Here is a 15,406-nt window from a genome sequence, read left to right on the forward strand (position 1 = left end):
CTATCTGTCTATCTGTCTACCTATCTGTTTATCTATCAATATATCTATCTATCTATTTATCTGTGTCTGTCTGTCTGTCTGTCTGTCTATCTATCTGCCTGCCTGCCTGCCTATCTGTCTATCTACCTATGTTTATCTATCAATATATCAATCTATCTATCTATTTATCTGTCGGTCTGTCTGCCTGCCTGTCTGTCTATCTTTCTATATGTTTATCTATCAATATATCTATCTATCTGTCTGTCTGCCTGCCTATCTACCTATCCGTTTATCTATCTTTCTGTCTGTCTGCCTGCCTGTCTGTCTATCTTTCTATATGTTTATCTATCAATATATCTATCTATCTGTCTGTCTGCCTGCCTGTCTGTCTATCTTTCTATATGTTTATCTATCAATATATCTATCTATCTGTCTGTCTGCCTGCCTGTCTGTCTATCTTTCTATATGTTTATCTATCAATATATCTATCTTTCTGTCTGTCTGCCTGCCTGTCTGTCTATCTTTCTATATGTTTATCTATCAATATATCTATCTATCTGTCTGTCTGCCTGCCTATCTACCTATCCGTTTATCTATCTTTCTGTCTGTCTGCCTGCCTATCTATCTACCCGTCTGTCTGCCTGTCTATCTCTCTCCCTCTCTCTCTATATATATATATAATATCCTCTCAAAAATATAAACAGTTTTATTTAACATTTTAAATTACATTTAGTATAAAAATGTCTTTATTTTTGGCAGTCTGTTCGAATTTTGAGCCAAGAAAGAGACTGTGCTGTGAAGTGGGTACTTAAAGGTGAAGTGACAACAATAAGTAAACCATTTATATGTTGATTCCACTGAAAAGAGTAAACACTGACTCTGTGGCACTTTCAAAACATTACTAATGTAAGAATTAATGTTTGCTGTTTGTAAAGAAAAGGGGGAATGAGGAAACTTGTATTGAACCCAGAATATTCCTGAAACAGCACTATAGCACTTAATAATAGCACTATACCTATAATCCTCATAGACAATTATCATAATACTATAATACATGATTATCATGCTGGTATTATGTGTTGTATACTGTATGCTAGTGTTTTAATATTACTGTAAAACATATTTTTCACTTTTGGTGCCATTTGGTGGCCCGTTCTGCATAATACGGCGGCTCATTTCAGCTTATTGTGGCCGGTTCTCTCGATGGCCAGGGAAAATGCCCGGTATGCCAGACTACCAGTCTGTGGCAGGGCGGAGGGCGGGGCCGGGTCGTGATCCTACACACCCGGTCCCGTATTAGGCTAGATCGTTAACGGTCTCTCTCTCCCGCACGATCCTCCGCAGTCGGCCTTTATCCCTCTCGAAGGCTTGATTAGCCTCATACGGGACCGGGTGAGTAGGATTACGACCCGGCCCCGCCCTGCCACACAGTCCAACCCTGCTGGTATAGAACATTGCAATGTCACTTTTTGCCTATATCATCCACCCCTAATTGTCATAATTTCACTTTGCAAATATTGATCATTATTTCTAATTATTTAGTTTTTCCTTTTTATTTTGGGCTGAAATAAGAACCAGACAGTTTTTGGGAGATTCACTTGTTTCTTAAGGAAAACACACACAGCTGGTGAATCAAGCACTTGTTGTTTTTCCTTGCAGATCAACAAAATTGGCTAAAATTGCTTTAAATCTGAGGCTACCCCATAATGCATCTACAAGTCTTATTCAGTCTAATATGCCAAGTTAAATCAGGTGATACAGAGAGATTGCGCAGAATTCGTTCTTCTGATGTATATATACTTCATGAACAGACCAACAGACAGAAAACCAGAGCAAGGTGGACCTGACTTCAAAGTGAGATGTCTGTACATTCAGTGCATGTCACGGGATGAAAATAGCAAGCCAGACGGTCAGAGCGCCTTATAACGAAAACCAAGCATGAGTATCCAGTGAGTAAAAAAATAGAAAGTTCATGCATTCTTTATCATCCACAGCATTGTGCTCCAGACACCTCCAGCTGTCTTCATCAACACTTTACTCCATTATGTCTCCTCCGATGTATGACAAGCCTATTGCTCTCATGTTGGAGGAGATCAATGACTGTGGTAAGAGCACATGATCTGTTTGAGAGTTCAAAAGTGTGCAAAACCACAATGCAAATGATGTACAAAACAAACTTCTATTGTTCCGCTTGTAATGTCATGTCTGCACTCAATGAGAAAACTTGAGCGATATAAGTATTATCTAGGGAGATGAAGACACGTTTCTTCATCTTTCATTCAAAAGCACATGGGAGTTCATTTCTGAATTCTCATCTCTCATTTCTAATAAAACAGAAGAAAAGCAGACAAGTGCATTTGCATTAAACTACAATACCGATGCGTCCCCAGGCAGTTTAGACAGTTCTTTTTATGATTTTAAGAGTTTCTTCATTTCTTCATTTTTAACAACCTCATTAGAATCTGTGTTTAGCCTCACAAACACTGACAAATCCCTGTCAGAAAAAGTCGGAGGTGTAGTGCTATATTAAAATGACTTAATATATTCTATGTTGGTATCAGTCCTTTTTAAGTGCCAAGAACAACCACAGGTAAGAATTGCTAATCTCATAGAATTACGTATCTATACTGTAAAGCAGTCAATGGAAAGGAGGAGGCGAGAACTGTCTTTTCAATATAAATAATAGTTTAATATTAAACTTAAACAGAAGACACAAACACACACGACGGACATGTCTCTCTCTCGCACAATCCCCCGCAGTCGGCCTTTATCCCTCTCGGAGGCTCGATTAGCCTAATACGGGACCGGGTGAGTAGAATCACGACCCGGCCCCGCCCAGTGTTCAAATCGCTTTACAATGTGACTCATTCACACACACACACACACACACACACACACACACACACACACACACACACCAATGACGGCAGAGCTGCCATGCAAGGCCCCCTGCCATTGGGACAACTTGGGGTTCAATGTTCAAGGACATGTGGAGTCGTGTGGGCAAGGAATTTAACCACCAACCCTGTGATTAGTGGACAACCCTCTCTACCACCTGAGCCACAGCTTCCTATGACCAACGCTGCAGGGGGCGCCGCTGCTGGCTCCAGGCTGCTGCAAACATTCCCAGTGTGAAAACCACCATTTTCAACATGGTTGCTTCAGCAATTGTGTTTTTCATCTCACGTTTCCTTTATATGACACTATCGGTGAGGTTTGTGTTTAGGGTTTAGGGAGGTCGGTTTTGATGATTTAAAACTCAGTACACAAAAAAAACCTTATCAGTTTGGAGAACATCAAACTCTCTTTTAGCACCACACAATGGACATTTCACCTTGGAACTGCAGCGATACATGTAATAAACCACGTAATATATTTTTGAACACTTTGGCAGCAGTCACATCATTTATATGAGAACAAATTATCCGACCACATGAGCAACTGTTAATATCAGGTGTAAACAGGGCCATGAAGATTTGTCTTTGAGAATTGGGACTATGACATCCACATCCGAAGAACAAATCAATACATAATGTCATACACAACCCCAGTCTCCCTTATCTCTATGCATTCATGTTGTCTTCTTTATTCAAGGACAGTCCGTGTGACGAGATGATGGAAAAAATTACTAAATGAGGACACCTTAAAAACCTCAGTCTGATGTGAAAATCCCCACAATCACTCAACGGAAGCCATAGGCGAGAAATGGCTCTTGAAAAACGGCACCACAATTTTCTCACTGCAAGGTGTCAACTCTAATGTGTATCTTGTGCATTTAGGGGCATTGTTGCAAAGCGTTTTTTGCTACTTTTTTGTCCTGCCTCAAACAGATGTGCCATCTGTCTTTCGCTTAAACTGAACAGACCTTACACTTACACTTTCACCTGAGCTAGGTAGAATTGTCGTTTCAAATATTTATGAACTCATTCATGCAGACAGCGTTGGGCAACACTGACATAAGGCTATCAGTGGTTCAGTGATCTCTACACCTGAGAGACATTAAATGCAACACTCGAAGAATATGATGCAAGCTACGCCTTCCCAACTGCTGTCTTCAATTTCTAAAGCCACAATGCTAGGGTGAGGTAGGTGGTTGCTAGGAGGACAATGCTTTGCAGTTGCTAGTGTGTTCTGGGTGGATTTAATTTCCTGTGGTCTTCAATAGTTATATAGAGGTTTGTTCAAATCCCTAACCCCAAGCATGAGTTAAAGTAATAATGATGCTTCTCTTAGCAAACACCACTAATTAAGCCACTGACTGTCAGCATCAATACATCTAATGATGGCAGACCATGAACCATCCAGCGAAACGGTAGGATGTTTTGTAATGAAGTTGCTGATAGTGTCTTGTAAGGTCAATGAGTAAACAAAGGCTGAAATTTCCTGTTTTTTTGTTGTTTTTTTGCTAATCGCAATAATTTCCGGCATCTGATTAACGCAGATGTGGAGCGACCAGGGAAACACAAACATAAGGACGTTCATGTCAAGAGCACCCGAGTTTAGCGTGCCCTCCGCTGATGCTATTAATGAGAAGTGGGCAGGGTCAAGGCCTTTGCATCATCAACATCGAAGGCAATCTGCTGCCGTGGAATCAATCACAAGGCTGGTGTCATGGTGACATGGATCACGGTGGCGGTGTAATTAAAGTGAGCTGATTGCTTGTAAAGAGGAGTGCACTTATAAGTAGATAGAGTAGAGAGGACGCTTGGGAAATATATTCATAGACCTGTAGTGCCACTTTGCACAGTGGATTAAATAAAATAAAATACCCAACAAGACATATGCTCTGTTTCGACCAGCCTACAACAGTTTTGGATGGAACTATTTGTTTGACCAATGGCATACGGGAGAGTCTTCGGGAAACCTGTTCGGGAAACACCATTATTTCACACACAACACACTTGCATTCACATTGTATACAGATTCAAATGCATTCATTCATGCAGACATGTGTACAAACATGCACACGTGCGCTCAACAGCAACAAGTCATCGCTGTGTATCCGAGTGTCACTGCAATGCAGCTGAAACAGGTGCTGACAAAAATGCTCATGTTGTACCACTATAAACTCCATTACTGGCTGACATCATCTACTGTGACCGCTACACTGCCTCTGACTTTTCATCTGAAATAATACACTAAACAACCAGGTGAGATCCCAGGAGACAGATCGGCCAGCTGATGTACTGACTTGTTCAAAACAGAGCTTCCCTTGAATTATTCCCAGGTCTCAGGCTACAGTACATATATCCAAATTCAGCTTCCCATAGTTGCTGTAACGTTCCTTCAGTGGAATGCTGATGATATGGACACAGGGTTTTCAAATCCATCAGAAGACTTACAGTGTGCTGGCAGCAGGCGAGATTTAAAACTGCGCTCCATTCAGCTTGGAAAGTAAGAACTTCCACCAACCTACTAGGGCCAAAAGGTGGCAAAATATAGGCTACCAAGGGGCATGGTATAGTCATGGTACAATGTCCAAAAAGCATGTTTAGATGTCCTAAAACAGAATGATCATGGTTTCCATAAAACAAACAAAAACACGGTAATACCATGATAGTTGTCCAGAAACATGTTATTATCATGGTAACACCTCTATAAAACATGGTAATAATATGATCACATGTCCAAAAAATATGGTAAAACATTGCTATATGTCCTAAAACCAAAACATGATATTACCATGGTAAAATGTCCAAAATATTGTATAACCATGGTGCAATATCTGAAAATATGGTATTATCATGGTATATGTCCAAAAACAACATATGTTACCATGGTAAAATGTCCAAAAAATATGGTAATATCATGGTACAATGTACAAAAATGGTACTACCATGGTGCAATGTTTGAAAATATAGTATTACCATGGCACATATTAACATAAAATATGGCACTAACAAGGTGCAATGTGTTATCACAGTGGCACACATCCAAAAACATGGTATTACCACGGTACAATGTCTAAAAAAAAATCACAGTGGCAAATGTTCAGAAAATATGGTAAAAAAATATGGATGATAATACTATGGAAAAACTTACCAAAACATTGCAATGTGATGACAGTTATCCCCCTAAAAACCATGGTGTTACCATGTTACAACCTCCCAAAAATATATTACCATGATACATGGGAAGATTATTTCTTTCCCAAAAAATAAAAAACATGGTAATGCTATGGTGAAATGTCCAAGAACATGGTAATGCTAAGGTGAAACGTCCAAGAACATGGTAATGCTATGTTGAAACGTCCAAGAACATGGTAATGCTATGTTGAAACGTCCAAGAACATGGTAATGCTATGTTGAAACGTCCAAGAACATGGTAATGCTATGTTTAAACGTCCAAGAACATGGTAATGCTATGGTGAAACGTCCAAGAACATGGTAATGCTAAGTTGAAACGTCCAAGAACATGGTAATGCTATGGTGAAACGTCCAAGAACATGGTAATGCTAAGGTGAAACGTCCAAGAACATGGTAATGCTATGGTGAAACGTCCAAGAACATGGTAATGCTATGTTGAAACGTCCAAGAACATGGTAATGCTATGGTGAAACGTCCAAGAACATGGTAATGCTATGTTGAAACGTCCAAGAACATGGTAATGCTATGGTGAAACGTCCAAGAACATGGTAATGCTAAGGTGAAACGTCCAAGAACATGGTAATGCTATGTTGAAACGTCCAAGAACAAGGTAATGCTATGGTGAAACATCCAAGAACATGGTAATGCTAAGTTGAAACGTCCAAGAACATGGTAATGCTATGGTGAAACGTCCAAGAACATGGTAATGCTATGGTGAAATGTCCAAGAACATGGTAATGCTAAGGTGAAACATCCAAGAACATGGTAATGCTATGTTGAAACGTCCAAGAACATGGTAATGCTAAGGTGAAATGTCCAAGAACATGGTAATGCTATGGTGAAATGTCCAAGAACATGGTAATGCTAAGGTGAAATGTCCAAGAACATGGTAATACTATGGTGAAACGTCCAAGAACATGGTAATGCTATGTTGAAACGTCCAAGAACATGGTAATGCTATGGTGAAACGTCCAAGAACATGGTAATGCTATGGTGAAACGTCCAAGAACATGGTAATGCTATGGTGAAACGTCCAAGAACATGGTAATGCTAAGGTGAAACATCCAAGAACATGGTAATGCTATGGTGAAACATCCAAGAACATGGTAATGCTATGGTGAAACGTCCAAGAACATGGTAATGCTAAGGTGAAACATCCAAGAACATGGTAATGCTATGGTGAAACGTCCAAGAACATGGTAATGCTAAGGTGAAATGTCCAAGAACATGGTAATGCTATGGTGAAACGTCCAAGAACATGGTAATGCTAAGGTGAAATGTCCAAGAACATGGTAATGCTATGGTGAAACGTCCAAGAACATGGTAATGCTATGTTGAAACGTCCAAGAACATGGTAATGCTATGGTGAAACGTCCAAGAACATGGTAATGCTATGTTGAAACATCCAAGAACATGGTAATGCTATGTTGAAACGTCCAAGAACATGGTAATACTATGGTGAAACGTCCAAGAACATGGTAATGCTATGTTGAAACGTCCAAGAACATGGTAATGCTATGGTGAAACGTCCAAGAACATGGTAATGCTATGTTGAAACGTCCAAGAACAGGGTACATGCTATGGTGAAACGTCCAAGAACATGGTAATGCTATGTTGAAACGTCCAAGAACATGGTAATGCTATGGTGAAACGTCCAAGAACATGGTAATGCTATGTTGAAACGTCCAAGAACATGGTAATGCTATGTTGAAACATCCAAGAACATGGTAATGCTATGTTGAAACGTCCAAGAACATGGTAATGCTATGGTGAAACGTCCAAGAACATGGTACATGCTATGGTGAAACGTCCAAGAACATGGTAATGCTATGTTGAAACGTCCAAGAACATGGTAATGCTATGGTGAAACATCCAAAAACATTGTAATGCTATGACACTTATACCCAAAAAAACTACATGTCCAAAAGACATGCTAATAACTTGGTGCAATGTCTGAAAAAACATGGCATTACCATGGCACGCCCACACAAAAAAAAGTATTAACATGGTACATGTCCCAAAAAAATGGTGATAACATGGTACAATGTCAAAAAATGTCTTATCACAATGGCACATGTCCCAAAAACATGGTATTACCCTGGTGTGATGTACAAAAACATGGTATAATCATGGTTTAATCCAAAAAGTGTATGGTAATACTACTGTGGCAACATAAAAACACGTATCCCCCCAAAAACATAGTATTACCATAGTATAATAAAAAAACAAAACATGGTATTACTATGATAACACATCCAAAACACATGGTATTACCATGATACAATACCAGGTGGGTATATGACATTTCACAAACATGGTGGCATTCAGGAAACTGTGCATAGTTAATGATAAATAATGACTTTTAAGCAAATAAAATGCATCAATGATTAAAAGTTCAGAAATTAAACAATAATAAAACCTGTTTAGCAAGCTTTAGACCTCTTTGTTGACAACTGAACACCTGCAAAGCTAGCGTTAGCATTGCCATTATGTTTCTTTATACGTCAACGGCAAGCGTTGGGGAATATAACTCCTTTCTGAAAGTCGGAAATATCAAGTATGTATATCCCACATCTGACTTTGGATGTAGCGCCACATGAACTATACACTATCATCAGACATCATTACATTCGTTTAGCTAAGCAGCAAATTCTTTGGCTCACAGGCGAGCGGTTTGCAGCATGAGGAACGTGAAATGCAATGATTTGATCTAGTGTTTGAACAAACACTTTTCACAAAGGAAAGAGAAAGATATTTTTGGCTTTGCTAATGGCACTGTTGTTGAAACCATCAGTGCAATACTCATACCGTGAAAGACTGAGATGTTACAAAATGTGTGCGGTTGAAGTGTGTGTAATGGTGCCATAATTATTTTCATTATGTCAGGCACGTTTTGTCAGACATAGCAGAAGCATCTTTAAATGAAAGCATAGCATTGCTCTCCTACATCACAAAAACCTTGGCGCAAATTTCTAAGCTTACGTTCACACACACATAAATATATGCAAACACCCACACGCACATTAAAACCCTGTCGTTCACATTGGATTTCTCACTACTCAACTGCAGATTTCGTTCCCTTTCATACTGTAGATTTAATCAACCGTTTTATTAGTTCTTCCATGAGTAGATTTTTCTTTGTTTGTGTTATTAAAGAGGACATATCATGGAAAACAGATTTTCCTCACTTTTTCAAACACCCCATTATAATCAAATAATTTTGTCTTATTGTTTTTTTAAACCAATAGCATGTTAGTTGTGAACCGCCCCTCAGACTGTCATTCTCTAACACACATGGACCTTCAGCATAAGAGAGAGCAAGACTAGGTGTGATGAAGTCAGACACCGGAAACAATCCAAATGTCACACAGGTGTCTGTCTGAAGGCTTACGGCAAGAACACATTTTGTTTGCCATGAAGGCTCAAGCTGGGGTGCGTGACAGCCACACAGATATGTGTGTTTTTGTCATTTTGCCCTGGGTACAAATAGCTCTTAAACGCATTGTGCTTGTGTTATATCTTCCTCCTTAATCCCTTTCAGCGATGATTCTGCGGAAACGACAATATTATTTTACGAATACTAGATCAAACATCCACATATGTTTAACATCTCCTACCAGTGCACTTTTTGAGGCTTCCCGGCCGTTTGCCGTGCATCCCCAACTTGCAGCCGAAGTTTTCCTCCCAGAATTCAGCAAACCACACATTTCTTCTGTTGTTGGAGAGTGAGCGGCTACGGAAGTAGCGATCGAATGCTGAGAAGAGAGGTAAAGAGAAGAAGGGGGTAAGTATTTGAAAGAATGACAAATATTTCTGTCAGTAAAGTGGCAGAGCAATTCCTCTGAGGGATTCCTGTCCGGCTGTCTGTATCTAATCCATGTCCCAACAGACACAATTATACAATGTGTTTCGACAATAGTGCACTAATTGGAGGGTCTATTCCCGAGCTGATGCCATATGATGACTTGAGACATTCAGCTGTTGTCACCACTATAGAAACGGTATTAAATGTCATACTATGTTGCTAACAGTCAGCAACGCTTTATCTGCCAGCACTGGCTGGTGGAAACAAATGCACTTTGAATCATTAAACTCAATTTTAATGAGAATTGCACGGTGTATCCACTTATACGGCAATAACATTTTCTGAAAAATCCTTTGAATTGATTTACTTACTTATTGACTTGGAAGGGTTAAAAAAATAAAAATAATTGCATTTTTGCCACAGAAAAATGTATGGGCATTAAAGGAATATTCTGGAAGCAATACAAGTTAAGCTCAGTCGACAGCAATTGAAGCATAATGTTGATAACCGCAAAAAATACATTTTGTCTTGTCCCCCGCTTATTTAAAATAAAAAGCTAAATCTGTGTTACATTTAGGCACTTACAATGGAAGTGAATGGGGCCAATCCGTTAACATTAAAAATACACCATTTCAAACAGCCACAAGATGTAAACATTATTTGTGTTAATATGATTGTGGTGTGATTAAATCATTAATAACATTTTCTGTGAAAGTTATATCCAATATTACAACTTTGTTGCCATGACAACGTAACACCGGTAACCCTGAAAAACTCCATAACTCTAGTAAATGCCTGATTTTATCACAAAACTATGTTAACAAGCATATTGTTTAAATCTTGTGGCTATACTAATGAATCAGTGAGTATTATGGACTGGCCCCATTCACTTCCATTTTAAGTGCCCTAATGAAACTGTGATTTTCTCTCTCTCTCTCTCTCTCTCTCTCTCTCTCTCTCTCTCTCTCTCTCTCTCTCTCTCTCTCTCTCTCTCTCTCTCTCCCTCTCCCTCTCTCTCTCTCTCCCCTCCCTCCCTCCCTCCCCTCTCTCTCTCTCTCTCTCTCTCTCTCTCTCTCTCTCTCTCTGATTATGTTGCTATTCATTTCATTGTTCACCGTAGACACTGATACCTCACATCCAATATTCAGAATAGGGGTTGATCAATATGGGTTTGTCCGATTTTTTCACTTTGTTCTTCCCAGTATTTTATATTTTGATACATACTTGCATGGTTAAGGTCATTTTTGCTCATTCCTGTTCAATATGTCTAGAACACATACAGTAATTTAACCGATTCAGATGTATTTTTCCTTTATTTGTTATGTCATAAAACTGTTTGACAGTTTCTCGTACCCTCGACCGTGGCTCGTTTGGGCAGGATGGTGATGGCCCCCTCCGCCACTCTCTCCTGCTGTATCACCGGTGAGATCTTGGAGCCCCAGCTGTCAGACCCCACCCACAGGAAGTGACCCGTCTGATTGCTATTCTTGGCGGCATCCAAGACCCGTCTGTAAACATAAACAATGATGCATTAGCTTCAAATCTTAAAGCAAATGGTGTGAATTTAGGACATCCCTTCCTCATGCTTGAATGTTGTGCAGTATCTGATCTGTTGAAGGGGCAGAGTTGTGATTCATGTAAATTGAGAGCTGTTGGCATCTGTTTTCTGTAACCCACAGACTGATATTCAAATAAAGACACTATTTGAATCTTCACTCATGTCAAAAACCATACTAGGATCTGGAGCGCTAAAACTAGGACCTCCATGATAAGATCTTGTCCATTTGTCCTCTACACTGTGGAAGACAAATACCGTATTTCCAGAAATAAAGTTGCACCTGAATATACGTTGCACCTGGTCAATATATACTGTATAAGGAACTCTTTGTGTCCGAATCTCAATATTTATGCACAATATGAACTAGTAAACTAGGCCCCTAGCCAACCTGTTAATTAGCCCTAGAAGACATTTTATAACACATTTGTTTTTCCCTTTTATCTCATATAATTACAACAGTGAAAGTAACTTAAGTGTGAAGTCTGATTAGTATTTGCTTCCAAGGCATAAAAGTAAATACTGTTCCCCTCTGCATCTGTTGTTTCTAAAGACATAGATGGCATGAAACCCAAAGTTTTCTAGTCCATTCTGTGTGTGGAAGCCTAATCTTACCGCACTGAGCGGCACCTCTGGGACTGCGTTACATAAACGGTCGGGAAAGCTACATAGAGCTGGGCAAACCAGGAAATTAGAACATCCCGTCCCTCCAGGCACATAGAAACTACCTTAACATCAATCGCAGACTTATTTTAATTGGTTTCCATCTGTACTTCTGCACAGTAAAAAGTTGGACAATGTACAAGTGGAGATTGAGATAAAGGCATTAACTGAGCAAAGGCTGCTGGGAGGGAAAGTACTTTAGGAGAGATGTGTTTGCGTACTACAATACCACTCTGAAGGAAACGTGTTTAGAGAAAAGAAAGGGTACACCTGATATCATCCTCGTTGGCGAACATGATGACGGCTCGGGCATTGGGGGTCTCCAGGAGCCGTCGGATTATCTTGTCGAATTCCCCAGGCCTTGGTTCCCGAGGGATCTTCAGAGACTGTGCGATACACACCCCACCTAGACAGGGACACAGACAAAGAGAATTAGCCATTTTTCACAGATTACACACTGATCTTTAGGAGTGACTTTTCAAAGTCCATTTCACACTTTGTGTTTTATATGTTGCGTGCAAAAGTGTCAAACTGCTTTTGAATAGCCGTCAAAGCAGACAGATGCTTTTTGCCCACATTATAGTGCAGTTATGGCATCTACCAGCAGGGGCTAACTGCCAATACGTCTCAGCCAAACTTTTACCCCTTGATTTGGACTGATCGCACTGTGAATTCGGCGACAGTAGGTCGAAAGTTCTTCAGCTGTAATCAATCTGTGGTTTCCAAAATTCAAAGCACTGCCCCCAGTGGCTGAAGCTGGAAGTGTTGTAGAATGTATGAGCATGTGTGCGCTCCGGTATCTGGTTGAAATGCCCACAAAGTGTTACCAAAAGTATGTTTTATTTTCAATTACCAAGGATGTGATAAAGTCAGCAGGAATGCATATTTGATTAACTATACACTCTAACCCAAACCCTAAACATCACTGAAGTAAGTAGGTAATGGCATGGTGCTTGTCAGTAATTCAGTAGAATTTACCTTTACATTTATGCATTTGGCAGATGCTTTTTGTCCAAAGCGGCTTACAGTGCACTTATTACAGGGACAATCCCCCCGGAGAAACCTGGAGTTAAGTGCCTTGCTCAAGGACACAATGGTGGTGGCTGTGGGGATCGAACCAGCAACCTTCTGCTTACCAGTTATATGCTTTAGCCCACTACGCTACCACCAATCTAATTGGATCGCTTTCAGAGTAATGGAACATTTGGAAGCAACATGTTGATTTCCTGTGCGATCATGCTGTTTAGACTAAAAATGAAATGGATTTGAGTCCAATTGGATTGGATTTTTGAACAAGGCTTTATTGTTATTACAAAATGACTTCAAACAGTACCAACGTATTTATGTTGGAAACATAAAAGAAGTACTTTAAACAAAGCTCCACCATTCAAACAATTTGTACCTCCAGTTGCACGACATCATTTATTCAGACTTAACATGACAGACCTACAAAATCAGGTCTTGACAGGCCATATTGAAGGGGACAGTCGTATTTCATATTTAATGTAAGCTGTAATATCTAAGTGGCCGTCCCTTTGAGAGCTCGATAATGCCATTAACGTCCCGCAAGAGGTGAATTATGGACTTCCTCCTGAATGTTATCTCTTCATGTTACAGTCCATTTAATGAGCGTCTGCTAGCCATGTCACCGTACTCAAACCCATTCTGCAATTTATACATTCCTTTGCAAAGACAAAAACTAATTAGCCCTAATTAATACCCCCTTCAAGGGTAATAACCAATCTGTTGTGCCTGTGCCCTCCCCCAATCTCTCCCTGTGTTTATTGTGAGGTTATACTGTCTTATATTTGCTTGGGAAACAAATGTACAAGAATAAAACTAAATCCAGAAAAGGAGAAATGGAATGTGGGTCATTCAGAGATAAATAGAGTTCAGCTTTCTTAGCTTTGAGGTCATCTATATGCTCATGTGGTGGCATAGTGGGCTAAAGCACATAACTGGTAATCAGAAGGTCGCTGGTTCGATCCCCACAGCCACTACCATTGTGTCCTTGAGCAAGGCACTTAACTCCAGGTTGCTCCGGGGGGGATTGTCCCTGTAATAAGGGCACTGTAAGTCGCTTTGGATAAAAGCGTCTGCCAAATGCATAAATGTAAAATACACTTTTAGCAGATCCACATACTAAAATATTGACGACTCAAATCACTTTTTGTCCAATCAAATTCTCTCTTTTTGTGGTCCAAATACCACCTACTTATGAATAGGGTTGCCACCTTGGCCACCTGTAAAATTCAGACAGAGCCTGCTGTTGTCCGCCAGGAGGCGATGTCCAGTGCCATCACTACCCAGCTGGCTGAGGACCAGGCGAGAGTGTGTTTTCTCTCTCTCTCTCTCTCTCTCTCTCTCTCTCTCTAATTCTGGCTCTTCTGCTTGCTCTCTCCCTGCTTCCTCTCCTCATCTCTCTCTGTTTTGGCCAGCCGAAAGGGCAAAACCTCCCCTCTAGGTAGGAAGGGGGACGTAAGTCAGGTCGGAGGTCTCCCTGGCCTGAATCTGGCGATGGAGGAGTGTGATGAGAATGAGGGCATGGCTGGGCCATGATGAAGCATGCCTGGCACTGAACTGACTAATCAGCGGGCGAGAGATACGAAGCGGCCGGGACACCAGTTCAAATGTGTTGTGTGTCTGTGTGCGTCTTCTGTTTGTTTTGCTGTAATGCACTTCATTCAGTTGTACCATTAAAAGTTTAGGTTGATGGTCCACCCAGTTCCCGCCTCCTCCTTGCCCATCCTGAGAACTCTGTTACACCCCTCTCAAAAACACACGAGCTGGCTAATGCAGTCATTTCTTTCCAATGGCTTCAAATGAGGCATTTTCCTAAATGAACGTGGTTTACATTGGGTACATCATTTTCCTGGTTGATTGCGAATTCTTCTTGCAATTTCTAGGACACAGAAACACATGTATTCAACTAAAAATGTCTCATAAGAGTGTGCAAAGTATTTGTCATTTTATATCACAAATGAAATGTACTTGCATCTGACATGATTTTTGTCACAAGTTTTGGAACTTGATGGACACAAACCAAAAGATAATATCATTCAAAACAAATTCACATTATCACTACATTAACACCTCTGTGTAACATTTAGCAGTTCTTGAACGCAAGAGCACATCATTTATTGCCCACTGTTCCCTTGACAAGTTCAAGGGGTTTCTGAACCTTGTTAAAGGGGTCACATAACAGGCAAAGGCAAAGAGTGCCAATGATGCACAATAAGTCTCAAGAAGGGTTTTAAATATCCATATTTAGTGTTTGATATTTCATGTGGAACCGCAGAGTATTGTTCCCTTTGGCGC

General features: G+C 40.2%; 1 protein-coding gene across 2 annotated transcripts in view; it reads right to left on the reverse strand.

The window, feature by feature from the left end:
- Positions 1 to 15,406, reverse strand: part of LOC127639288 (metabotropic glutamate receptor 8-like) — a 187,934-nt gene that overhangs the window by 48,394 nt on the left and 124,134 nt on the right. For both annotated transcript variants that reach the window (XM_052121222.1, XM_052121221.1), the window contains exons 4-6: positions 12,359 to 12,494; positions 11,224 to 11,378; positions 9,683 to 9,820 (exon numbers count right to left, since the gene is read on the reverse strand). In XM_052121222.1, the coding sequence (XP_051977182.1) occupies positions 9,683 to 9,820; positions 11,224 to 11,378; positions 12,359 to 12,494 (429 nt within the window). The remainder of the gene's footprint in view (positions 1 to 9,682; positions 9,821 to 11,223; positions 11,379 to 12,358; positions 12,495 to 15,406) is intronic.

Source organism: Xyrauchen texanus, chromosome 47 (assembly GCF_025860055.1).
Source record: "Xyrauchen texanus isolate HMW12.3.18 chromosome 47, RBS_HiC_50CHRs, whole genome shotgun sequence".
NCBI classification, from domain to species: Eukaryota; Metazoa; Chordata; class Actinopteri; order Cypriniformes; family Catostomidae; genus Xyrauchen; species Xyrauchen texanus.